Here is a 25,656-nt window from a genome sequence, read left to right on the forward strand (position 1 = left end):
TCCCTTAATAATTTACGTAAAGTTCGGATTCATTTCCCGCTTTGCGAAATTCTACTAAAAAGTTTTATTTAGGATGCTTAAGTATTTGTGTACCTTCCATTGGATGGGGAAGTAAAACGTCCGTCCCGGCCTCGGTATTTGTTAGGCCGTTAAGTCATTTCAGGCGTGGGAGTAGTCGCCCTGTTCAAACAAACAAACAAACAACACACCAAACCAAGTCTGCTCCGGTGGAATCACTGGCGAATTCAAAGGTCGTCAGTTCGGAATCCTGGGGTGAAAGGTTCCTTGGAGTAGAAAGAGGTTTGGATGCTTTCCCCATTCAAGCCTTTGGGCTCCAAGGTTCGAGCAAAAACTTGCAAAAAAGACCGCAAACGACCTGAGGGTCGTTGAAGTGGATGGTTTGATTTTTTTTAATTGCATTTCAACGTAGGAGAACTATACCCTTTCTCAGCCTATTTCTATTATGGGCCTATCAGCACTTTGATCATGAATTACAGCTTTCATAAATTGATTTTGACTGTTCCAAAGTAATAAATAGCTCAAACAAAAGCGAGCAAGCAACTCTTAATTGTAGTTACATCTGAAAACGTTGATTTAATAGCGGAAAACGGCAAAAGTGATGAGAATTGGTCGAACGGCTTAGTGTGATTAAAATGGGCATATTTCCCCTATTCGTAATTGAATGCATATAAATTGTTTGACTACCGGTGTTGTGTGTGATGCTAAAAATAAACCATTGCAGTTTTGGGGATTCCTTTATTGGAAAGCGTTTTTTGGGATGGATAAGTGAGCCAACACCCAAATGACATTTGAAATTGTACTTTCCTTTGATGAGGGCAGCAATTTTTTTAATTAAAAAGATGTTATTTTTGTCGTGTTAAGCAGGCTTACTGGGCTTAATTATTTTTGGAGGGAATACATAAATGTAAACTATTTCAACGTTTTAAACTCTTAATACCGAAGGTCCAAATAATATCTCATTTTCTCTTAAGTAGTTGTGATATTGTAATATAAAGAAAGCAACGTTTTTTTCAGTTTAATTTCGTTTATTGATGCTCTCAAATGAGAATATACTCAAACCGTTTAAGGTGGCTTAATTTTAGTAATACATTGTACAATATAAATATTTCTAACGACTAACAGTAATAATTGTTATAGCTAAGTTACCCTACCTCACTGTGCTTCATTAGGCTCAATCGATTCGATTCAATAGGAATATCTCAATTTTATATTGTTTTTGGTAGGTATAAAATCCAATTCTCCGCACATCACTTGTTTGTTTGATATTTTGTGTCTAAAGTGTCATATTGTAGGACAAGCTTGTTTTTTTTGCTGGATTATTTGGGAGTTATTTCTGCTTTACATCGTTGAATTTATTTTGTTTATCTTTCTGAGTTTCTTGAGCTGCTATAATTGATAAGTTATGGTTTATAATGTGTATTGTTTTGCCTGGTCTTAAATTTTACATGTAATGTCATTTACGAGAATATCCATGGGAACGAAGAAAATTGTAAACCAAAAGTAAATAAATTTTGAAAACCATCTACAACATACAAATTTGATTATAATATTTCTCTAATCAAAACTATTGGTATTCACAGCCATATTTGATAATTATGCCGAATTTGTAAACTGGTAATACGTAAAAAGCCCTTTTCATAAAAAAACGAAAGTAAAATTTAATTTGCTTTCAAAGGAAGTAGATTAGTCGCACCAGTACGACTCAATTTCTGCTGTTGACAACTTGCGTACAACCCGAGACCACCGACGGTGGTGGCAGGCTATTGCGCACCATATGTTATACATTCCTCCAAACAGGTGGCCACTCTTGCAATGAGTTGATTTCCACAAGTACGTCATTTAGGTGGCGGTCGTGGAAGTTTTATGAAATATTTTACGATTTGCTGGAGTCCAGAATCGGATATTTTTAGCACTCAGATCTCTCAACTGCAGACTAACAATAGACGTTGCTGCACAGAAAGATGTCGTTTTCCGATGACGTCAACTGTTTTGGAGATTCCCACGCGGATTGATCTGAAAGTAGTCCTCAGCTGCTGAGTGGTTGTTGCATCACATTGGTTACATGTATCGATGACATTTAAGTCGAATAAAGAATAAAATGTTTATTCTTGTTGAAAATGTTGTGGAAACGGTATTCACATTACATGCGTCGTGTGTGTCAAAACAATTTTTTGCGAGATGTTCGAAAAATGTTGAAAAATGTAAACACCGTGAGACTCCATCGAATTAACCAGAAAAAAGTCCCACACGGTGGAATCGCACGGTTACTCACAATTGCGAAGATCCAGTAAGATAAAAAAAACCAGCGCTAATTCCATTCACGTTCCATTAACAGCCGGAAAGTGAACACTTGAATTCGTGTTCCATCGCATCAATATGGTGATCACGCCATTCCGGTTTTGCGGAAATATCCACCTCCAGCAATAATGAAAATGGAAATTTAATCCGCAGAAACGTACGCGTGTGTGTATGTGAAATATCAATACCGAACCATTGATGTCGGAAAATTTTCCGAAACAATCGACCACTGATGAGAGTTGGTGGCGATGCTCGAGAGTCGGCTCGGCACAAAAGTGTGCTGTGTGTGTGGGGGTGGATGCGGTTGGACACGTGCAATCAAAACATCATTCAATTCCGGCGGGGAGATGAATGAAGAAATCGAATGAATGAGGGGCCTGGCTTACTCGTTTCAAACGTGAGTTTTTGAATTTTACAATTTTTGATCGGATTACTTTTAATCCGGGAAGTTGTAGGTGGACTAGACACATGCATTGTTTTTTTTTTGAGTTAAAAAGGGGCTCTGCACGTGTACTTTTCGCAGCAAAACACGCTGTCAGTGCGGATATCTTTCGCTACATCGCGCTAACATATCGCCGTCGTTGTTATCGCGTGGAAAATTTTCCCCTCATCGTTAGTAGCGATTAAGTCGACACATGTGTACACGTGGTCCACGGAATAATAATTAGGACAGTGGAAAAGTCCCAACGCGTTCGACCGGGGGCTGTTGTGCGCCTTACGTATTGTCCTTGTAGGTTTTCACGATTTTTTTTTTCTGAGCGTTTCTTAATTACAAGAGATGTCACAAGGGATTGAGTTACACTACATGTAAATGCTCATCCAGGATCACTTTATCTAAAACGATAAAGTGATAGGCTGTTTGCATTGGAAATTATCGGTCTGTAAGTGCACATAGTTGTGTCAGTGAGTTTGGATTAGTTTGGTGGGGTATGCTACTAAATGTTTACGGTTATTGTGTGTTAAGTATGCCCTGCTCGCTCGGCTCGTAGTGTATACAGAAAGCTAAATTTAAATCACATTTTTGTTTAATCCCGCGCGACGTTAGCCCCAAGACGCGTGTCTTGTACGCCGAAATTCCTCCGTCCAACGCCAAGATACCGACCACTGTCAGTCAATGGAGAGTGCGTGTGTGTATACACCACATTCTAAGGCTAGACCTAATACTAAATACTGTACACTCTGCTCTGCTTCGGAGTACATCGCACCGGCTTGGAGTTGGATTCCGCGGAATCCCAAAACAGCAAAACAAACCACCGCCTTAAGCAGTGTCCTCGGCCGTCGTTGTCGTCGATGTCGGTCATAGCGAGGCCGTGTGGTGCATTGGACGTCGCTTCAGCTTGTGCAGCTCGCCCTTGTGGCAGGGCACAACCGTGCCGCTGACTGTCGTGGCCGCCGACTGCCGGGTTCCGTTGTTGCCGATGAGGGTACCTGTTTAGACGGAGGAGAAAAAGAGTTGATCGAGAACGTTAATCACCTGAAACGACTGTTAGTCAGTTCAATCGAATCTTACCGAACATTTTGCTAACGGAGAACTTTCGCGGTTTGACGGGTCGAGCGCGGGACTCGGCCAGCAACCGCTCAAAGGCTTTATAAAGTGAGGGTGAGTTGTCTGCGACGGACACTTCACAAAAGCCGATGGCGTGGGACGCCGCCAGGGTGGCTCCTTCCGTTTCCTGGACCTGGAAGAAACGAGAATATATGTTGTTAATATCAAGCTGTTGGAGGTATTCAAAATTACGGAAGTAGAAAAAATTACTTTCGATACGAAAGTGCTTCAGTCGATTTTCCGATCATTGGTATCTGCAAATGCAGAAAAGTGCTCACAATCTCCGGGGACACGAGTTATATCCGCAGGGCAATCATTGCAGCAACTCATGTGTGTGAAAAGCCGGCCGATATTGGCACATTTTGATTACAAAATATCCACGACGAAGAGGCAAGTGCAACCATATCCGATGCAAGTTCATTCATTCTTGGCTACACGGAGGGGAACTGCGCATCCAATATCAGGATACAGGAAGGCAACCTTTGAAGTATGATGCATCTCATCTTCCTGCTGATGCATGTAGAATTCAAGAGTACCACTATGGACACAGTGCTAAAAATAGCTTGTCGCATCCAAGCCTCAAAAAGTTAGCCGGTAGATGACACCAGGGGTTGTGGGTGGGCTCTTCCATCAACCTCAAACTGGAGAGCTACTATTATACAGAACTGAGGTACAGAGAGCTGATGGATAATATGTAGATTTGCGAAAGGTAGCTAGCAGGACATTCCGACGAACGAACGAGTGCTAGCTCTCGTTAAGCCAATACTAATTGCAAACCACATCAGCCATAATACTTTCGGTATGTGGGTCACACCGTTTGCTGGCCAAATCCGAAATGTCCACTTTCCTGAATAGAACCAGCCAAGAGTCATCATGAGGGCAATAATAATTAATTCCGATTAGCGGCAGGCAAATGCAAATGGTACGAAATTCTCTGGGTTTTCAACTCTGTTAAATATATTCTCGAAATTTGTTTAATTAAACCGTTTTAAATAGTTGGTTTTTGTTATTTTGCCAACTTGTCAATCTGTACACAACATTGGCTCACTCCATTTTGCATATTACATACGTGACAAGTTTAGCTTAAAGCAAAGATAAAAAAAAATGTAATTTTACCAAGATTGATTTAATTTTGAAATATTTTTTCGTTACAAATAGTTTTGTATCCAAATTTATGTTTTTTTAACGTGAGATAAACTTTAGCAAAAGCCTATTTCGCAATCGAAATCTATAAAACCTGACTTTTTTGAGAATCTCTTAGTACCAGACACCAATATCCACGTACACCAACAATCATCACACTAAAGTGCTGAAAACCCCATTTTCGAGCAAATAGTCGGAAAATCCCCGCAAGCGCACGCTCGCCAGACATCATCGTCCGCGGTAACGTTAGTGGGCATGACTTAGTTGACCTAAAAAACACGCGCTATTTTGCGTGTAGTTTTTCATTGCCGCCTCTTGACTAAGACGAGACAAGCCATTTGTACTGTGGCGGCGGCCACTGTGTGCGGCATCTGGCAGGTTCAATATATTTTTGCTATACACAGCCACTTGCTGTAGGGTTAGTGCCAGCCGATCAGTTTTTCCCTAATTAATTGCCCCCATCAACACAGTGAGATATCAATGGCGGCGGCGTCTTTCGGCGTCGGCCTAGAAACTTGAAAATTGAGTCCGCGTTGGCATGATGGATGGTCGCGATTGCACACTCGCGGCGATGAGTCTTACAGGGGTGATTGAGGTTTTTGGGGGAAAATTTGCCCCTTCCGTGACCGCGGCGGATTAGGTCGGCTCCAGGGCAGATTTTCCACGCACTAGGCCAACGGTGATGGTGTAATCCCTCTGGTGTTGTTGGGCAAGGTGGCGCCAACAAACCTGCTTGGGGATCAGGGCAGTACATCGAAGCTCATTACAGACATGTGTGTGCAATGGCATGCGTGCAACAAACATCAACATCCGATAATGCAGGGTGTCGACTTGTGGGAAAGTTTGGAAAATTTGTAAATTTCTGAAAATTTAATTACTTTTGACTTGATTTTGTAGAAGTTGTGTTAGGAAAACCACTATCAACTATTACACAACTCAACCACTCTCTATATTCGAAAAAATGATATACAAGTCAACACCATGCCTAGCTGGACAATACTGACTCGATTAAATCCGTGGTGCAATTCCGAAATACCAGCGCCAGCGTGTTTCACATTCTAGCAGACTTTTGTCGAAATTAATGCATTCAGGATGAGCAATGCAATTTTGTAGACAAATTTAACATTCTATCGGTTCGTTGATGAGGAAATCAAATTTCAAGTGAAATTTCACCTGTAACACATTGTAGAGAAAGAGTGCAACATCTGGATGTGCTCGGCTGAAGGTTGCCCAATGTTGTGAAGTGTTTCCGCGATAAAGCACTTTACCGAAGGTGATTGCAGCTCGAATCTCGTTAATTTCATTGCAGCGAATCCCAAATGGGCACGCTGCAAGATAAAACGCATAACCTTCACTCACCTCTCTCAAGTGGTCCAGGTCGGCCTTGTTCCCGATCAGATAGGCCGAGGGCGAGTTCTGCAGCTGGCGCAGCTCGGCCAGTGACCGCTGGGCGTACTCGTAGCTCGTCCGGTCCGTGATGCTGTATACGACGAGGCACGCGTCCGCCCACTGGATCTGCTCCACGGGGAAATCATCACCATTCTCCGCCGAGATGTCCACAATCTCTACGTCCAGCACGCCGCTGTCCAGTGTGACTGTTTGCTTGTACAGCAGGTCCGTGTTGGACCGGTACTCGCCGATGAACCTCCGCGTCAGGTATCGCACTGTGAGGGCTGTTGAAGAGGAAGAGAGAGAGAGAGGGGGAAATTGGGATTAATTTCAGTGGAAATTGGGAGGGCTGAAGAGTCAAGAGGGTAGGAAGTTCGTGAAAACAGTACCCTTGTCAGTGCCACGAACCGACTAGCTGTCCTTCGGACGTCGCGGTGCCACCTGTGTAATCCCATAACCCAGTGAACGAGGGGGGTGCCTTCCCCTCGGGGAAGGTCCCACTCAATCGTGTGTTTGTTATGATAGCTATCAAACAGGCAAACAACCCTTTCCTGTACGGCTGTACTAATGGCAGCTTTCCAAACAAGCTAATTTTCCCTGTCTCGGATTGCGGGAAAACGCTTCAATTGCATACACACTCCAATCGGATTTAGGACAAACTTTTCTGCGTGTTCATCATCGTAATGAAGGCTAGAGTAGATCAATCTGTGGCTTGCGTGATGCACGTGGCTAAGATTTCAGTCCCAAGAGATTACATCGAAGGTCGATGCTATTTAATACAAGCGGAAGGTTTTCAAGTCTGGTGACCTAGACCAAGCAATTTTATCTCAATTTTAATCATCACAAATTGCTCGTTTGAAGGTCTCCCAGCCAAAACGTGAGTGACCTCATCGAGACCAGTTTTCCCGCAGGGCCACGCGTACCCATCTTCGTCCTACCATCGCATATCAGCGCACTGAAATCTGCTCATTACTCACGGTAAATATCATCTCGGCACGGAAAAACGGTGACTCAGTGCGGGGCCATCGCTCGGAGCGGCAAAAATGCGAAAAATCTGGGTCAAAGACTAATATGCGGGGCCATCCAGCTGGGTTTTGGGAGGAAATTCACCCACCATGGTCACGACACCATCCGTCATGACCGGTGGGAAGGGCAACCAACGAGTCGGTGGAGAGCTGACCGTTTAAATTCCAGTGCCACTGGGCACCATAAATTGCCACTCCACGACAAGGCCGGTGACAGCTTTGAGACAGAATCCACCTATTGGGGGGAAACTTTGAGGTTTTTTATGAGTTCAAGTTCTGACCGAGCCACGTAGCCCAGTGGTAACGCTTCCGCCTCGTAAGCGGTAGATCGGGGTTCGAATCCCGGCTCGGACTAACACAACTGGTGATCTTTTCCCTTCTGGAATCGATTGCTTAGTAAAGGGAAGGTAGTGTATCGTCACAAACAGGACCTTATCACGACAACTTAGGGAGGCGACCTATGGAATGTTATCATTAACCCTAACATGTTAACATTAAGTTGAGAATGAAACTGCCACTGAATCCGCTTTGTAAATGCCGGCCCCAATACTCTTCAAGGGTGTTCCCCTCAGGAACTGGGAAAGATTTACTTTTTTTTAAAGTTCTAAGTATCATGCGTCTCCTTCAAATTGACTTTATGAAGCTCATTTTATGGAGACGATTTTGGACATTATTTGAAAACTTGAACTCGTTTTAAAAACGTGCCACTAGAGGTAGCAAAGCGAGTCAGTAGTTAGTCCGCTAAATAATCTTTTAAAATCAAACCAAAATCAGTTCAGTAGTCGACAAACCGGTGAAATATTTCGAATTTAGTAAAATATGTTTTTTTTTAATTCATTCTAGTGCAAGTGTGCTCAATCAATTTAAAATGCTGTGAACAATACTTTTCACTGACATTTAAAAACAAAAGACAGGTATTACTCAATAAGAAGGTGTGTCCGCTGCAAACACACGTACAAAGCACACAATTTTCCATCTCAGCGCACACACCCCCAGGCAGTATATCACTTTAGTGTCAATCAAGTGTGTGTGTATGTGCCACCAGTGAAAGGCGACTCAATTGTCACTCCTTCAACTGCCGATAGGGTGTCTCAGATGTGGACATCCGGTCGTCGTCAACAGCGACAGCATCCTACGTGTGACACAGTTTGTCCCAAACACACGCTCTCATCCCTCCCCCGGGGGATTCGTTGCCAAGAGTCGGCAGAAGCTGTACTTCCAATAGGGATGCTGCTATTGGTAAACAAGACTTCTTGTACACTGGGCACAATCGGCTCGCTTGATTGAATGTCTAAATCAGGAAAAATGACTTCTCACCAAAGTGTTACAATTGTCAACAGGGGGACGCCTGCATGTTGATGCCGAGTTCGTGGAAGTAAACTGTATTGTAGGGACAAATTTTTGAAAACAATTTAAAAATAGTGTTACACAACATCACTTAAGTTTTGATTTAAATTTATTGACCTGTTTTATCTGGATATTCTCCATTAACTGATGAGCAGCAAGGCGTCTCCACCAAAATTCAAATTGGACAAAGTTTATGCTTTGGCAAAATTTTAACAACGAAAAGATTGCTAGACACAATGCCACCTACAATTTGCAAATAGTTGCATCAGGAAGTCTCGAACTAGGCCGTAAACACCAGCTTTTAATGGTGCTAAACAAAACCATCTGCTTTCTAGCTCGTGCATCAAGTTTAGCCGTTCTTCCTCAATTTTGCAAAATCTCAGGGTTAAACACGCAGTTTCATTGATGTAGCTCCAGAAATACATCGCGCCGATCGCTGTGTTTCCATTCACAAACAAAACTCGCCTGAGTCACACAACGTCCATCATCGAGCACATTCGTCATTCAACCATTCCTGCTACTGGCGTGAAGATCCGTTTTGGCCAGGTGTCCGCTTTGTTTGGACAGTTTTTCGAGCGCCAAGTGCGCGCACACGTCAAAAGGCCGCACCAGCGTGCTATGGAACTGACCACACCGGAACGACCGGCATGGTTCCCTCCTCTGGGATCGGTGCCAAAGTGCGTCCGTGCCATCGCACTTTGGCAAATGAAAATGTTTATTTTGGATGCCGCTCCGAGTCTCGGGCGCAAATGTTGATGGTTTTTCTCCAACCAACCCAGCGGTAGCAGTAGCAGAAACCGCGCGAAAATTCCTGCTCTTGACACGGCGCGGGCACTTATTTTGGTCTGATTGATCGGCATCGACCTCTTCATTGGCAAGTCCGAGAGACTACTTGCCCAGTGGGAAATCCTGGTTTGTTTAAATATAGTACGGCACACCGCCACCATACGGTTGGATTGGAGTTCCAAATGATGGCCGCTTTGTTTTGAGCCCTGTCATTTTCCTTCCTCACTTGCGGGAAAACTTGGCCCAGTGCAAGCAAAAAGTGAAATCATCACTTGACGGAACTTTAGACCGTGTTTTCCTTTCTCTGTGTGTATTTGTTTTCGTTGGCGCGATGGTGAAAGATCGAATTTCATAGTACTTCAAGTGCTAAATGTGACAGAAAAGTTTTCAAATGTGTTTATTGGGCAGAGATCATCAAAGGAAAAGTTATGACGAATTTATGCTTAGAAAATTGACAGCGCGTTGGGGATACTTCCGGTTTTTAGCTCATTTTGATGACTCAAGTTTTTATTTTATGAAAATTTAAGTCATTCCGTCACCCTTGGGTGTAATGCTCGTTCCAGCCGTTTATTTATGGGAGAAGGCGTATTTGTCTGATTGCAGTTATTTCTGCATTTCGTATCAATGCACTTGTCGACATCTCGAACCATTGTCCGGTGTCCACGCACCGGTATCGGAACGTGCCCTGGCCCAAGATCGGTATGCAGCTCCCACGCATCCTGGTTCATTGTACCAAGCCGCATTCAACCGGAGCTGTCAGTAACGATTCCGGAGTTCATAGCACTTTCGGGCAGGAATACTTTCCGGTTCGGTTGGTTACACTAAAGGGTCAATTTTGCTTTTAACCTTGGTGCACCTGGGTATTTTACACCTGTTTGCGCAAAGTGACAGCGGTTTCAGAGCTAATAAATATGCTTCTTCACCGTAAACCACCCCCAAGAGTTGGTGGGCACGCAACATTGTTGGTTCACCGCACCGATACTGCGGAATAATCGACTCTCACACAGCCGGTCCATTATTATAAGGAACGAGATTGGCAGTGGTTGATAATTCCGACCTGAACAGGAATGGGGGGGGTGGAGTTCACCAACCTCCAATTATCAAAAGTTCCGCGGCGCAAATTTATGTGCGTTGTAGCGCTGGTGTCGATTTCCGGGGAAATTGTAATGAACGTGTCAAACCGTGCTGGCGCGATGATTTTTGGGCACAATGAACTTGCATGAATTGGCGAAGCTGTTGCAATCGCTTAACGAGATTATAGGAGGAAAATTCGAAAGAAATTGGGTGTAACCTGTTGTGATTGTGGAAGGTGCACTGGTAACCATATTATGACTCTTCCAACACTGCAAAAGTTGGAAGCCATGCCCATTTGAATTTGAACTGTCACTAATCTTCATTATTTTGAATACTGATGTCCAAGCGCGTGCCGACGCTACTACGCCATAAGTCCAAAACAATTCCCATGAATCACCTTCACGTAAAATTGCACGTTTTGTAATTGGTGTAAACAGTAAGGGGCCACACCCCCGCGGCCACACGCAGATTAACGCGTGTGTAGGCTTGGCCGCGGAACGTGCCAAATCCCCTTGTACTCTCGCCGCGAGATTCACCTGCCAATGTCCGATCGTAAAACGGCGGAGATTTACCGGCACGTCCGATGAATCATTCTGTGTATTTTAAGGACTGACTTGTGTCGAACTTTGACAGCTCTTACCTGATTTGCCAACGTTCATGTTCCCGAGGACCGCTATCCGTACCCGGGGTACGTTCGTTTTCTCCTCCGTCTTCATGGCGGATTCCTTGGGGGTGGATCTGCTGCGGAACGATATCTGGAACAACGAGAATGAGAGAAAAAGCAGGTACGGAGTTAAAATCAATCGTAACGAGTGCAGCAGCATTCCGATTGCTGGAATCGGTTAACTAACGATGGCCAAGAGCTAATCCTGGTCAGCGAACAACGTCACGTATCGACACGTGTGTCAACATTGGCTCCCTTTTGCCCATTGATTGAATCTACTCCATTCACATGATGTTTGCTTTGCTGACTTTTTAGACAGTTCATACTTTTCAAGTTTCAACAGAATGAATAGTTAAAAATTTACTTTTAATATTTTTTTTAATATCTTTAGAACACTTCACCAATGAAATCCCTGTTGTACTAAAAACTGCTTCATAAAACAAAAGCCAGACAACCTCTCCAGCGATTATATCCCACAAAATTACTCAGATGTCGATTAAAGTGACACGTTTTTGCGGTGTCCGTTATCCGTGGCTGAATACTCCAGAAACATAATAAAATAAAGAGAACCCCAAAGACACTATACTTCCGACGAAACCCAAGAACGCCAAAGGAGAGGGCGGGCCACGTGTGTCAACAAAGTGGTGCCTCGTGGATATCGGTTGCTGGTGGGTTAGCCAGTCAGCTAACCACTGCTGCCGTCAGTATCTGTGCAGGACTGGGAAGCATGCTGCTGTCCGTTAAGTGGCTTAACCGAATCACGTGGCGATGGACAACGGATTGAACGTTGGTCAGGAGGGGTTTAAGGGGCAAGGTCTTTTAAGATGAGGTGGTAGCATGTGTGTGACATTGAGTAATGCAGGATTACATGGTTGTTTTGCGGAAGGATGCATGTATTGCAATCTTGAATGTGTTGGATAAAAAATGGTAATTACAGCGTATCAATTAGGCGACAGCTGAAAATCAGCCACGTGTTAGGGTAAAAACCGCAGAAAATCGTTTGTTTAGTACCTAAAACGTGCTTTTCAGAATCTCTTAGAAAAGACGTGCTCAGCATAACGGTGTTATCGCCAGAGATTCTGTCTCGAAGCACGTGTTTTATCCACTCCATCTTCTAATGATAACGTCATCGTTGATCGGGTTGGGTTGGGCTTGGTTTTCCAAGAATGTCAGCCCACCCACCTTTTGGAACGTAATTCAAGGTGAAAGGCTCAGATTGCAGATTGTTACGCACTCATGAATATATGAGATGATTGGTTGCAGAAACAAAAAGCTACCCAAGCTGGAGGTTTTCCCACGAACCCCATGAGCCTTTTCTCAGAACCCACTGGCATGTATGACGTCGTAAAACGGCTGAGCTATGATGACGATATCATGCTGGGGCTTTTGGTTTTCTTGAGATTTGTAGACTTTTGCTGGAATGTCTCAACTCCCACATTTGATGCTGTTTTGGAGCGCTGCGCTTTGTCCAACTCAAACTGGGTCAAATAATTAATTCGTGGTGAAACGAGCTCGATACTAACCACATCTTCAAATCTCCTGTTTATAAACAGTGTCTCAAACTTGTTTTCCTTTAGGGGAAGCTCACTCCTCCTCGAAGGAAATAAAAAATAGGGTAAAACAACCTGAGGTGGCCACTGGTTTTTAACCAGAACCACGTCAAATCGCTTTTAGACTTTATTCTATCAGTTTTTCGAATCCTCATGCACACACCACCTTATAACTTTTTGTAAGTCAGTATCCGGTGGTGATTTGTGCGAGTCAAGTGAATGGAATGCGAATGGAATCTCGCGCACTCGCTCCCCCCAAGTTGGTTGAGGGTTTTCGCAACTCTTATTTACCTAACCTTTAAGATTTCCCTCTGGCACGCCACTCGAAGAGAGGAAAATCTTCGCCCATTCGGTGATTTTCCACCCCCCCAATGAGAGTAGACACAGACAGTGTGGAAGTAGATCTTGTCAAGTCATTGAGCCGGCCACAAGTGGCCACCACTGATCATTCTCTGTTTACAAACATCTTAAGGTCCGGCGGCGGCGTGGCGACCGTTGAAATGTTACGAAGACTGCGGTCAACTGTTGGGTAATTCCACACGAGCAGTTTTTTGAAATTTATTGCTGCACGCACTTTTAATCTTGAATTGAGAGAAAACCTTTTTCGAGCAGCACTCGAACTACTACGAGCTACATAACTCGTCCAATAATGGTAGCTAGCTCGTTAGTCCAAATGAAAATTGATCGAAGTTCCGCGCGCGTCGGAGATTTTCCAGGCGTGAAAATTTACCACACGCTGCGTGTATCAACACTTTGCGTCGATTCCGAAAAATGGAGTGCGGATAAAAATCCGTCCAACACTTTGCTGCAACAGCCGAGAAGAGGTCGCTCGAACCTTGGCAAACCTTGAACTCTACTTTACATCGACTTTTAATGGCCATATAGATGTCATGCTGCATAATAACAACGTTTGCCTAATGGCATACGAGCATAACATTATCGATTTTTTTGTATAATCAGAACACGTTTTGTACATCCATTGAGGAGAACGGTCTAGCCGACATTGGGATTCCTTGAAATAATCCTTTTAAAATTTGCTTTCGCTGATGATTAATTGAAAAAAAAAAAACAAAAATTTTAGCTCATTATTGTTGTTAAATCAATAAAAGGAAAGTAGCAAATTTCCCAATATTTGGGCCATTATGGGGTTGGATATTGAAAATCTGGCTACACTGCCAAATGTTGTGATCACTTCAAATTAAATTTCTAGAACTTTTCAAGTCCAGGCAAAAACAAGATCGACAAAAGTTTTGGATAAGGTTATAAAATCAGCAGAATCGGATATGTCAGAATCACTGATGCCGACATACTTGGTGATGTAAACATTTTGTACACGATTTTGCGGATTTATTTCGCCAGCAAATTTTCCTCCTTTTTTCCAAACAAAAAAAAATTAAACCACAAACACAAACTGGGGAGGGGGATGAGCGCAAATATTTTGGGTGTTGTATATATATTTTCAGCCTAAAAACAAACGCGCTCGCGGGGAGAGAATGGGAAAACAAAGATTAACTCTTAAAAATACTTTCAACGAGTCAGACTTTACCGAGCACCTACTCGATTGGCCTATTTTTACCTTGATTGAGAGGATATTTTCTGCGGGACTTCATGTTATCGAACGTATCGGGAAAGGGAGTAGATGAACTTTGCTTTGCTAATTATAACAGCATGTGCTGATTGGGGTTATTTCCAGAATCGTTACATAAGAACTGCGACCCACCTCTTTGTTTGGAAAACTAATAATTTTGAAAACATCCGGTCCCAAAACAGATCAGCTGAAATTGAAATTCCTCAGCATTTTCCCACGCTTTCCTGTAAGCCATATACGCATCTCGAAAAAAAAATAACTTTGTATTTCTGATCTAGTGGGGAACGCATTAACACTTTATGGTCAAACTGCATACCCTTCTCTTGAGACAGTGACGACAGGAGTCATTTATTTTTTCCTCAGTACAGCTGTTCTCAGTCTTAGGGTTGACGGTTCTTTAGTTGGTCAACCTTCGAAAAAAAATATTTTTTTATCAATCATGCTAAAACTATTAGTATCAAAAACATATTCAAAAAATGCTTTTCAAACATAAATCAAAGGATTTATTATGCCAAAAATCTTTGCAGTTCCCCCTAAATTTAAGTGTGTGATTTTCCCAGCTTTTCACACACACACACACCCTGTCACCAGCACGCGCACATATGTGAATGAATTTATTTTAATGGCGTCCATTTGTCATCACACTCTTGGTTCCTTTCACGCTCTGTTTCGACGTTTGCTGGCAACACTGTTGCGAACCGGCTTAAGGTAGTGAGGTTCGAAATGGTCTATCGGTGAGCTTCGATTTTAGGGTAATTTTTCTACCGGGGCGGTCGTCGACGGTTTGGTGTCGCCACATGGCTGTTCTCTGTCTCTTTGGGACTGGCGCCAACGGATTTGCGCGTTCGAAATAGTCGCGCGCAATAAAATCGTGCGTGACACGTAAATTTCGTGTTTCGTCACCAGCAGTTTGCGGTAGGATGGGCTAGATTAATGAAGTTTGTGAATGAGTTTATTAGGTGGCTTGATCGTATTAGTTATGCGAGATTTACATAAGAAATTTTCCAATATTAAATTAAAACTTGAGAGCAAAAACCCTTTCACTAAAATTATGCATTTCCAGGTAAAAGCCAACAGGCTTCAGGTGTTTTCCACGAGATAATCAAAATTAACTGAAAAAATATTGCCACATCAAACGTGATACTTTGTAACATATCCTTCATCCGTCACGGCAACACAATATCGCGGAAAACCGACAGGGGCATGGCCGCAGCCCTGCACAATGCCACGAAATTCCGGGAAAATTCTATTTTATTCTCATTATTGCTGGCTTCCTCTTTGGGCGAGACCAAAGCCATTTTTTGCCTACGCGGCCGACATCAATTCAAGGCTCCCGAGTTTGAGCCCACGTTGAAAACCTTCCCACCAGCCATGCCATTGACACACATCGTATCAAAATTGAATAAAATGAAATTAATGGCTTTTGAAGCAGCTGGGCTTACCTTCGCCGAAGGCGTGTTCCCGGTGGCAACGTGAACAGTGTGGTGTTTCTTTTTTTTGCATTTATTTTCTGGAAGTGGCACCTGATTCTTCATGAATTTTAAACTAAATGAAAAATTGTTGCTCTGTTTCTGGCTACGTTGTTTGCAATTGCCTGTTGTACGCATTATGAGATAAAATTCCCACAAAAAGCATTTAATTGAATCATCGAAGGGAAATTTCGCAGAAAACAGATTTTAATTTTCAAACTCGTTCCAAATTTCTGGGGGCTTCCAGCCCGGCATAGCTGCCAGTCCAGTTTAGGTAAACAACATTTTTTTTCGCTGGATAAAACTTCAGTTTGGTTCGTTTTGCTTCTGCCAGAATCACGAGCAGATTGCAAAATTCCACCTGGTGATTTAAAATGGTTGTGAAAAAGTTAACAAGCACACAGTGAAAAAAATTGAAGACATAATTTCCTGAACATTTTTACTTTTACACATATAAAATGTAAATTTACATTCCTTTCAGGTGACATTAAATATAACTTGAACTTGACATAGGCGAGCTTGAATATACAACATGCCAAATTTTCCCAACATTTTCACCGTGCCCCCCTCTGACCTGCCACGAAAATTTGTTTTTCAACTTTAACCACCGTCAATTTGTTGCGTCTGTCGGTCGGTACGGAGTTCAGTTCAAGTTGAAATAATTTTCCCTTGCAACATCGCCCGGCTAGAGATTTGCTGATCCAGCACCTCCCTTGAAAAGTGTGATTGCGTTATGCCCCGGGTGAACTTTTTTACGGTTTCTCATCTACTTTATCGGTTCGTGTTGCTTCACCAGCCGGGCCCCTCCGGGGGAGTTGCCAACCAGACCTGGATTATTCCGACATTTATCATCCGTGATTTGTCTTATGGGTGGGGGGGATCTGTTGGGATAGTCCCAAACGGACTGGATCCGGTCTAATCCGGCCGGGTAAATTTGATTTTTATGTAGCTGGCATTCATCAATGAAAGCCGTATTTATTTTTTATGAGCTAAGAAAATGGAAATGAATTTGAGGATTAATTTGTGAGCTCTGTTGGGAAAGTAATTATATTTAATTTTAAAAATGTGAATATTTCAATTCAAATTTCTTATATCCACCCACCTCAAGTCCAAAGTTTTTACAGTAAATGCATTTCAGCCATTTACTTCCCACCGTTATACAATAAATAAAATTTAATGCTTGTACTTGCCTCTCTCTGTTATAGCACGCATTACAAAAGCCATCAAAAAGTCTCCCGGTAACACAGTCAGAGAAAGAAATGTTCCCGATAGGACCAAAGAAAAACTTCGGACCAAGATTTTCCCTCCCACCCAACAAACAGGCAAAGTGACTGGCGGAAAAAAGGAAAAGCGAGCATTAACAAATGCTTTTATGACTATTATATTCCCGCTCGATCTGTGCTGGCGTTGCTACGCAAGCTTAGGGTTAGTTGGGTTGTTTTTGACATCAATTTTCAGTTGAAAATGTGTAAGGAACTTAGGAAATGTCTTAATTTTGACTTATTTCTTATTTCAATTTTAAGGATCAAAAAAGACATCTTACCATAAAGTAGGTAAGACTTTCCTCGACTTCGATTTGCATTTCTTTTTTCACAATTGCAAAGAAAATCGAAATCACTCGAAAGCCGGGAAGCTGAACGATTTAATTGCGATTCAATGTTACACCAAGCAACGCGATTCGCGATTTGTTTCCATTTATTCCGTTCGCGCTTTCCTCCAATCAAGCACATCCCGACTGTTGATTCGAGCATGAACCAGAAGCCGGTGCGAGTTAATTTTCCTCCTCGCTGGCTCTTTGTTGATTCTTGCTTCCTTTATTTAAGACTGCAAATCTACGACTTTGTTTGCAAACATTTTCACTCAGCTCAACTTTTGTTTGTATCTTTAATTTATACTTTTGCTCTGAAGGCCATTCTTTTGAATTTATGTGTCATACTGCTTCTTTGCCAATTGTATTTTTAAAAAATTCACAACATTTTTTTACGCTTCAAATCAAATCGCTCTCACTGAGAAATTGTGTTCGTTTCAGCAATTGTGTACCTAAGCTTGTTATGCACCGGCTAATGTACGTTTTGCACTAAATGCGCAGTTCAATTCGAATGCCACCTGGAGCGCGATACAGGAAATGCTTACTTGGCCCAATGTCAGCCGAACGCTACGTGTGTGGTACTAATGAAGTTGTCATGTACGACCAGCCGTTAAACAAGTTTTTCTTTTCTCCCGAGCCACCCTACCAGAAGGGGGATGCTGCGAGGGTACATAAGTGGATTTTCACGGAATCGGAATATTGAATCATGCCGAGATCCATTGAAATCGAAGCAATGGAAATTGATGACAAAGTGAAATCGTGTGTGCATTTGAAAGGAGGATTTGTGTGAAGTTTGAACATATTTTTAATGGTTTTTAGTTAAGCAACACCAGAAATTAACATAACAAAAGTGTTTATTTGTTCTGAAAAATCTACCTTATTGTTTATATTTGGAATCAAATAGTTCAGTGTTTTTTCTTCTTTAGCATTTCTTTTTAACGGAAAAACGGAATCGACGTAACACCTTATAATGTGACCCTCTTAAACCTTGCGGTTTCGTCAACGGATCCACAGGCGTGTATCGTTCTTTTTGCGACAAGACTGCGCCTCCCGGGTCTGCTAAGTGTGAAGGTATGGGCACGGGGAGAGGGCACCGAATACCTATATTTATACTTTAGCATTTTTGCGTCCGCCTCGGGATTCGAACCGGCGACCTCTGGATTGTGAGTCGAGTGCGCGGTCTGATTGATCCACACAGGCAGACGAATTTCTTTTTCACGCATTGTTCTTTGTACAACGTTTATTTTTCAGAAAGTATTTTTATTTTAGTAAGAACATGACTTATTTTTATGTTTCCAACAAGGGCAAACATGACATCTGTTGTAATTTTTTGTCACTTATTATCAATTTAAAACCATTTGCGGAGAACAGCGTTGAACTAAAGTTTATTCATAAAATTAATCATAAAAAAACTAATTTGATTCAAATCTAAACTAGTGCACAATATTTATTCTCTACAAAAAGAAAGTCCATAAATCAATAGATGCTTAACCTTTCCCTCTAGCAGAGGAAAAACAGCCAGTGGCACTGCCGTGACAGTCACGAAATTTTAACGATTTTTTTTTTTTGCATTCAGCAAATTTTATCTGACCTCGTTCCCAAACCATCAAATCCTCAAATATTGGCGCTCGACTAATAAACTGTGACCGCGGGTAATTAGTGTTTTAGCTTAGTGACTTCAGTTGTAAATTTCGAACAATGTACGAGCGGTGCGCCACGGATGACGGATGGTCATTTTCGAGGGTGGGTTGAAAAAAAAAAACATTCCGGAAGTTCGAACGGGTTCAAGGATTTTCCTCGATAATTTCAACATTTCAAAAGGTTAATGCATTCCGAAAAGTTAGCTCCATTTTGGGTTCATCCTTCTTAACGCTAGAATTTTCCGACGAGTTTTTCACTCAGCAATGGCATTTCACACTGCAGTGCCGTTGTCACTCAGAAAGTGTTTTCTTTGCCACCGGGTGAAAACATGTTGATTTTCTCGATTTTCCTCGACTGCTCTTTGTGTGTCTTTCGCATTCCTCTGGGGAACGACTTTTTTTTTGTCTCCTCTCCCATGCGATCGTAGTTTTCCCTCTCGAAGTTGGTTGCATTCCTTTCGTTTGAGACTGTGTGTGAGCAGTGGTTTTAATTAGATTTTCACACGACGAAATGCTGGTATGGGTGCGCGTTCTGATGTTTTTCGACCTCCTCGCGCATTTACCTGAAACGCTGTAGAGTACGTTTTTCTTTGCTTTTGCGTGAAAGAAGTGGAGATCATAAAAGTGGAACGTTTTTTTCCCTCTCATTTTCCTACGATTTTCCTCAGCTACTTACACATCTTTGGAGGATGGGCACGTCGAACACAGATGCAATCTTTGCCTTTCCCAGTCGAAATGGAATGCAGAGATTTACGCGGTTGGTTGTTTATCTTCGAAAGTGTTTCTTTTTCCTTGCTGAGACATTAAACACTGCTGCTTCTGACTGCTCTGGAATGCCAAGTTTGATGTGGGTAGGCAATGTCAATATTTTTAGTTTTAATTAGAGAACCCAGTTCGGCTGTGTGCAGCCCAGAGCATTCTGCAACAACAACCGCAAAGGTCACACGTCAAGTCTGGTGCGACACGTGCAACTCGGTGGAACCGGGTTTCCCGGGGAGATAATCTTTGCCAAGCTACGCAGGATATCCGCCTGCGTGCTCTCTCTCGGGATAAATCTGTCCATGAATGGGGTAAACTTGTGGGAAAAGGTTACAAACCTCATTATCTTTGGATCGAGTGTGCACGTGGCGACACGAGTGAGATGGCGTTTCGCGTGCGATTAAATGGCCAATTTTCACCGCAAGGGGGCGGGAGGGAATTCGTAGAAGTCCTGGTTCACCTTCACTGGAAGAACGATTCCTTGCTCTGTGGCTTTTTAGAAGACACGAGCTTAGGAAAGTTGTTTTTGTTCTATTGAAGCAGAATAATTTCAACTTCCAATCATATAGGTCGGTAACTTCTCGATTTTAAAAATTTTAACTCTGAATCAAATTCAATCCAAAACCAACCCTAATGCAAGTTACATTCTAAACAACTCACGTCTCATAAATGTCCCTCAAATTCCCCCAAACAATAAAACCCTCCGTAACAAAGAAAATGGAAACATTCCACAATCTTCCCGGTTTGTTCTCAAAGACTAGTCGTTAGCCACTCACCAGAGATCAAAGAATCGTTGATGGACGCTACTGTATACGTTCCACAAACCGTGAAAGCCGCTGATGGCAAGAAGTTCGCGCGCTGACGCAAGTCCTGTCTGCTCTCGTAAGGTAGACTAGGGAGGCTTAGTCGTTTAACCTGGTGGGTATAGTGGCTCTCCTGAGTTTAAGTAACTCACAAACATTTTGCTCAGTTTTGAGATGTTTTACTATTTTTTTTGTTTTTAATTTTAAGTACTTTCATTTGCACCAGCCATTTTTTTAATTTAATGTTTAAAAACTTTAACCATTTATATACCATTGAATAACAAATAATGTTATCAAATAAAACAAACTCTGAAGCCTAGAAAATTAAGAAATTTACAATCGCAAACAAATTTGGTTCGATAAAAAAGATCTAAAATGTTTCATAATTTTTTAGATTCGACCGTTGTTTTGAGAGACTTGTATATAAATGCAACGACTGATCCATTTGCCCAAACCTCCCTAACTAGGCCCCGGCTGCCAAAACATGAGACATCCATCATTTAGCTTGAACGATCCTTTCAACTTGGAACAGCTTCAGCGGTGCGTGTCAAACACCGGTATCTCGCGCGGCGACCATTGACGAACTTCCATTCATGAGTTTAAACTTGTAGACTTTTCAATGCTGTCTTCGCAGAACCGTTGCGTTGGATGATTCTACCTTTCTTAGTATTTGGGGTGCAATTTCCCTGCAGCATTTGGGATCAGAATTTTTAAAGCTTTTTATAAATTTATTTCTCCATTAAAATATGCACAAGATCAGTGTTTATTCAATCAATTTTTAAACTAATAGCGTTGTGACTCATTCATTAATGATATTAAAATTTGTGGAGCGTAAACTTCAACAACTCCCTTAAACCAAACCAAGAATTCAAATGATTTAACTCAATTCAATGCTACATCAAGTGAAACAGACCTCAAACATTCCACTGCGGTACCCAAGTTCTGCCATCAAGGATGAACAAACAAGTACCGCACGCGTGGGAATGCCAAAATTGATAGTACAACCAATGCAATGGGTACCGAGTCCACGTGATACTTGTGATACTGCCCGGTGGGTGTTAAGCTTTCCCGCCCACTCGCGTAGCACGTTGGCTTGCTAGAAGATTCTTTGTGTGGCCCAAGGGGGTGGTAGCACAGATAGCTACCCCACACTGTGTGGGACGAACACTGATATTTAACAGCATTCCAGCAGAACTGTGGTGCTGGAGTGTGTGGGAATGCTTGCAAATGTCGAACCGTCCAAACATTTACCTTGACTTTGTGGGGTCCTGCTCCGAGAAGAATGAAATTCGATATCCACTTGATTGATGAAGCTCGAGGCCCGCTCACAAACACTTTAGGCTTTACAGTCCTTTTTTATTGTTTTTTTTTATAGGTTTGTTCAATTTTTTCACTTCACGTAATTGTTTTCAACACCCTTCAATTCCACACTAATCTTCAGCAATTCACTGCATTCCTCGCAGAAATGTCCATCATGGTGTCGGTTATCCTCGAAATCTGCGACTGCACCAGATACCACCAACTTGTTGCGCACAAAACCCCGTCCACCGAAATGTTGACTCACTTATCTCGGCCACAACAAACACTGCTGCTGCTGCCCTGTTGTCGTCCCTTACAATCGAATCGAGACGTAGAGCGTTGATGGTGTACACCGGAAAAGCTTCTTCAACAGACTGAAACCAGTTCAGCCGACGGCCGGGCATATATATTGCGTGCGAGAAAATCGGTGAGTTTTCCCGGCCGAGCCGGGGCCCCAGCTATAATTATGGCACGTGGGAAAATTCGCGCATGCGCTCGACCGGGAAAACAGCCTGAGAGACTGGTAGTTCGCTCCGACTTGAATGGGACGAAAATTGATAACAGAGAGAGAATTGTAACAAAAACATGTGTCGTGATTGACAGTGGCTATCGGCTGCTATAAGAATTTAACCGTCGCAAGAGATTAAGTCTGCAAGGATATCTTAAACATTTAGGAAATTCGAAATATTTGTACACCCAAAGTTAAAGAATGGCGATTGTCTACGATCCATACATAAAGTTTTTTTTTTGTATGGACAATTGTCCACGAGGTAACAGATACTCAAAAAAGTGCCCACGTGGTTTATGGATGGTCCCCTCTTGAAGAATATGTTTTTTTTTCATTTATCCGAATGTTACAAAACCAAAAACTGAAAAAAAAATCATTAAAATTTGAGGAAGGTATCATCCACGTTGGTGGTCTTCATCCTTATTACTCCTAGAGCAGAAAAACACACTCCGTATTATGAACTTGGAGTTGTCTGGTGGTGCCATAAGCAGCATTTACATCAGTCGGGCACTCCTCCCGGTAATGTTTACAAGATGAAATGCTTTTGTGTATCATTTCAACGCATGTAACTCAACGACAACGGTTATGAGCCGCATCGTCCTTGGCGTGCCGTGACCAGCCTCTAATGTGTGATCAACGAGTCGTCCGATCACTGCACAAAGAAGCAGGAAGATGTCTTTTTGTTTGAAACTTCATTAAGAACGTGATGATTAATCACGCAGTGAGTGGTATAAATTCCAAAGAAATTCCACATTCCTCGCCAAATTGATGCAAACAAATTTCTAAAGATTGTCTGGAAGTTTTTGCGCCGGTTTGTCCCGTTGCAAGGATTAGCTCAAGCATGCAAAACGTAAACAACGGAAAGGTACAACCTTGTTTGTTTTTCCTATTAAGTACCCCAACGCTTATCAACGCGATGACGGAGCCTGCGATTGTAATGCACCACCGATAAGATAATCGTGCAGGCAGCTGTGACTGCACTCACGTTTTGTGTGGTAACATGCAAATTTAAGATACTTGAGTCCGAAAACCATCCAGTTTCCAACCAGCTGCGACAGTATCGTTAGAACCAAACGCCATTAACACTTTATCGATGTAGTTACTTTACTATAAATCATCGCCTCACAATAAACAGCTCACTCTCAAAGCGCTCCGTCAGCAGATGTCGAACTGTTTGTTTTAACGGAAATTGCTATAAAGTTAATTTTATCAATCGTTCCCAGTAGTAGGTACTTTAGCAAAAGGCTCTTCGATGAGAGCATATTACATACTACTTCAGTTGTCAAGTGCTACGCCAACGCTTGCCAGCGACATTTAAGGCATCATAAGCATGAGCGTTTTTTTTTTTGTTCGCATAAAATTTGCATAAATAATAAATGCATATTACATACCACGTGAGGCTCAAAATAAAGCTCTTAGGATTTCTGATCACGGATCTATTTTTAAAACTGATTAGAAGATAGTTTTGAAAATATATCAGAATAATCGGGAAATTTTCCCCCTTTTATTTTGTTTGGATTTCGCAACTAGTTAAATCAGAAATCCGGACAGTTCAAAAAATTCAAAGTTCGTGTTTTGAATTTCATTGGTATATAAATAAAAAATATTTGCGTTTCGCTTTTGGCAAAATTGTAATTATTTTCCTTAACAAGCTGCACATACCTTTCAGAATTATGTGCAAGTCAGGACTAACATTGCATCAAAATTAAAGTACTTGTTTCTAGGATTCTGTAAGTTTCACAGAATTAATTCCTTAACCAAAATCCGGATTAGCCAGGAATTTCCAACTCGCTTGAATAGAAGAATGGAGGCTACGTTGTGTGACTAACGACAACGTTTCCCCCAACTGAGATGTTTAATTTTGGCATCTTATAATCCTCTTCCATGTAGATCCAGTCGAACCAACCTGAACAAAGTGGACTAAATGCATACAAAGCTAATTGATTCACACGAAATCTTGTGAACTCGAAGTCTCGATTGTTTGCTGAAACAAATCAAATCTGTTTTGCTTTCAATGAAACGCAGAAAGCAAAATATCAAACGGACTACACGTGAAATGCTACCATTCTTATGAAATTCGCTGGCGGATACACTGCGATGGGTTTTCCCTACAAACAATGGTCTGTTGACTAATGATTCTACAGAATCATTTATCGAATCGGAGGTGATTAATCGTAACATTATTTTAGAAGTTAAGCATAACATGAAAAAATATATTCGTTGTTATTTAATATTCTGTATTTCAATAAATCAGTAATTATTGCAACGGTTGAAAACAAAATTTTACAAAATTTCAGGATATTTGTATTAAAAGCAAAATGTTTATCCTGAAAGTTGATACGTTTTTTGCCTTTCCAACAACCTTGTCATTGTTTGCCCCCAATAATTCAAAGCGATTATTTACAGTTCAAACCAATCAAAATCTTTTGCCAGATAGCTAGAATATGGCGGCAGCCAATAAATAATACATGCACTAAATCATCGGAGTCGACCTTAGGAGGGAAAGGTATTGCCAGTGTTAGAATTTCTTCCCGGTTCGACGGCTAAGGTCAAACACCCCTCATATTCACGACCATCCACGAGATCGCTCACATTCCATTCGGCTGATCAGCGTTCCAGCGTTCAAATTGGCGATCCCATTCACGGCCACGTTCTGCCCCCACCCTTAGAGGCTGTCCGGTACACGTGGTCCGACAACTGACGCTTTGTTTACATGAAGCTGTCGATTTTCCAGCTCGCGCCCCAAGTGGCCGCGGCGTGAAAGGGTACCATTCGAGGGTTTCCCGACTTTTTAGCTGCACTCTGGCATCACGTGTTTATGTTTGTTCACGGTTTATGAAACGCGCGCCATTTCGTATGTTTTGCACAGAAACTTTGTGAATGAATTTCTTGAGAATTATTTTTCCTACAAGTTAAAGGGCAAAAGAAAGTTCATCTTAAAGTTTATCGAGCACATTTCCTTCAAACTTTACGCTCATAAAAGGCACTTCCAGAAGTATGTTGCCTTAACCAGACATCCTGCAGGATGAGCTCATTGCACCCCGTCGTTCAATTATGTCAGCAACATATACTATCTGCAACTGCCAAAGCGTACTGCAAACAGGCATCGAATCCATTCGAAGCCATGTAGAGTTACTCAGTATCGCTTACCAAGCTCAA

The 25,656-nt window shown here is 42.1% G+C and overlaps 1 protein-coding gene across 1 annotated transcript; it reads right to left on the reverse strand.

Annotated features, from left to right (window-relative positions):
- Positions 1–1,025: 1,025 nt before the first annotated feature.
- On the reverse strand, positions 1,026–22,373 carry LOC6044250 (ras-related and estrogen-regulated growth inhibitor-like protein). The gene is made up of 5 exons (XM_001861754.2): positions 21,942–22,373; positions 11,270–11,384; positions 6,368–6,681; positions 3,830–3,998; positions 1,026–3,747 (listed from the first exon to the last, which is right to left on the reverse strand). Exons 2-5 carry the CDS (start codon positions 11,343–11,345, stop codon positions 3,617–3,619), a joined length of 690 nt encoding a protein of 229 aa, XP_001861789.2. The 5' UTR covers positions 11,346–11,384; positions 21,942–22,373; the 3' UTR covers positions 1,026–3,616.
- Between the last annotated feature and the right edge of the window lie 3,283 nt (positions 22,374–25,656).

The sequence above is a fragment of the Culex quinquefasciatus genome, chromosome 2 (assembly GCF_015732765.1).
Source record: "Culex quinquefasciatus strain JHB chromosome 2, VPISU_Cqui_1.0_pri_paternal, whole genome shotgun sequence".
Taxonomy (NCBI): Eukaryota; Metazoa; Arthropoda; class Insecta; order Diptera; family Culicidae; genus Culex; species Culex quinquefasciatus.

Excerpts from the sequence above, each read along its gene's own strand:
- LOC6044250 (XM_001861754.2), bottom strand. The coding sequence starts at position 11,345 with ATGAAGACGGAGGAGAAAACGAACGTACCCCGGGTACGGATAGCGGTC. Across the intron at positions 6,682-11,269 it reads CATGAACGTTGGCAAATCAG|CCCTCACAGTGCGATACCTG; the intron begins GTAAGAGCTGTC and ends CCTCTTCAACAG. Across the intron at positions 3,748-3,829 it reads CTCCGTTAGCAAAATGTTCG|GTACCCTCATCGGCAACAAC; the intron begins GTAAGATTCGAT and ends CCGTCTAAACAG.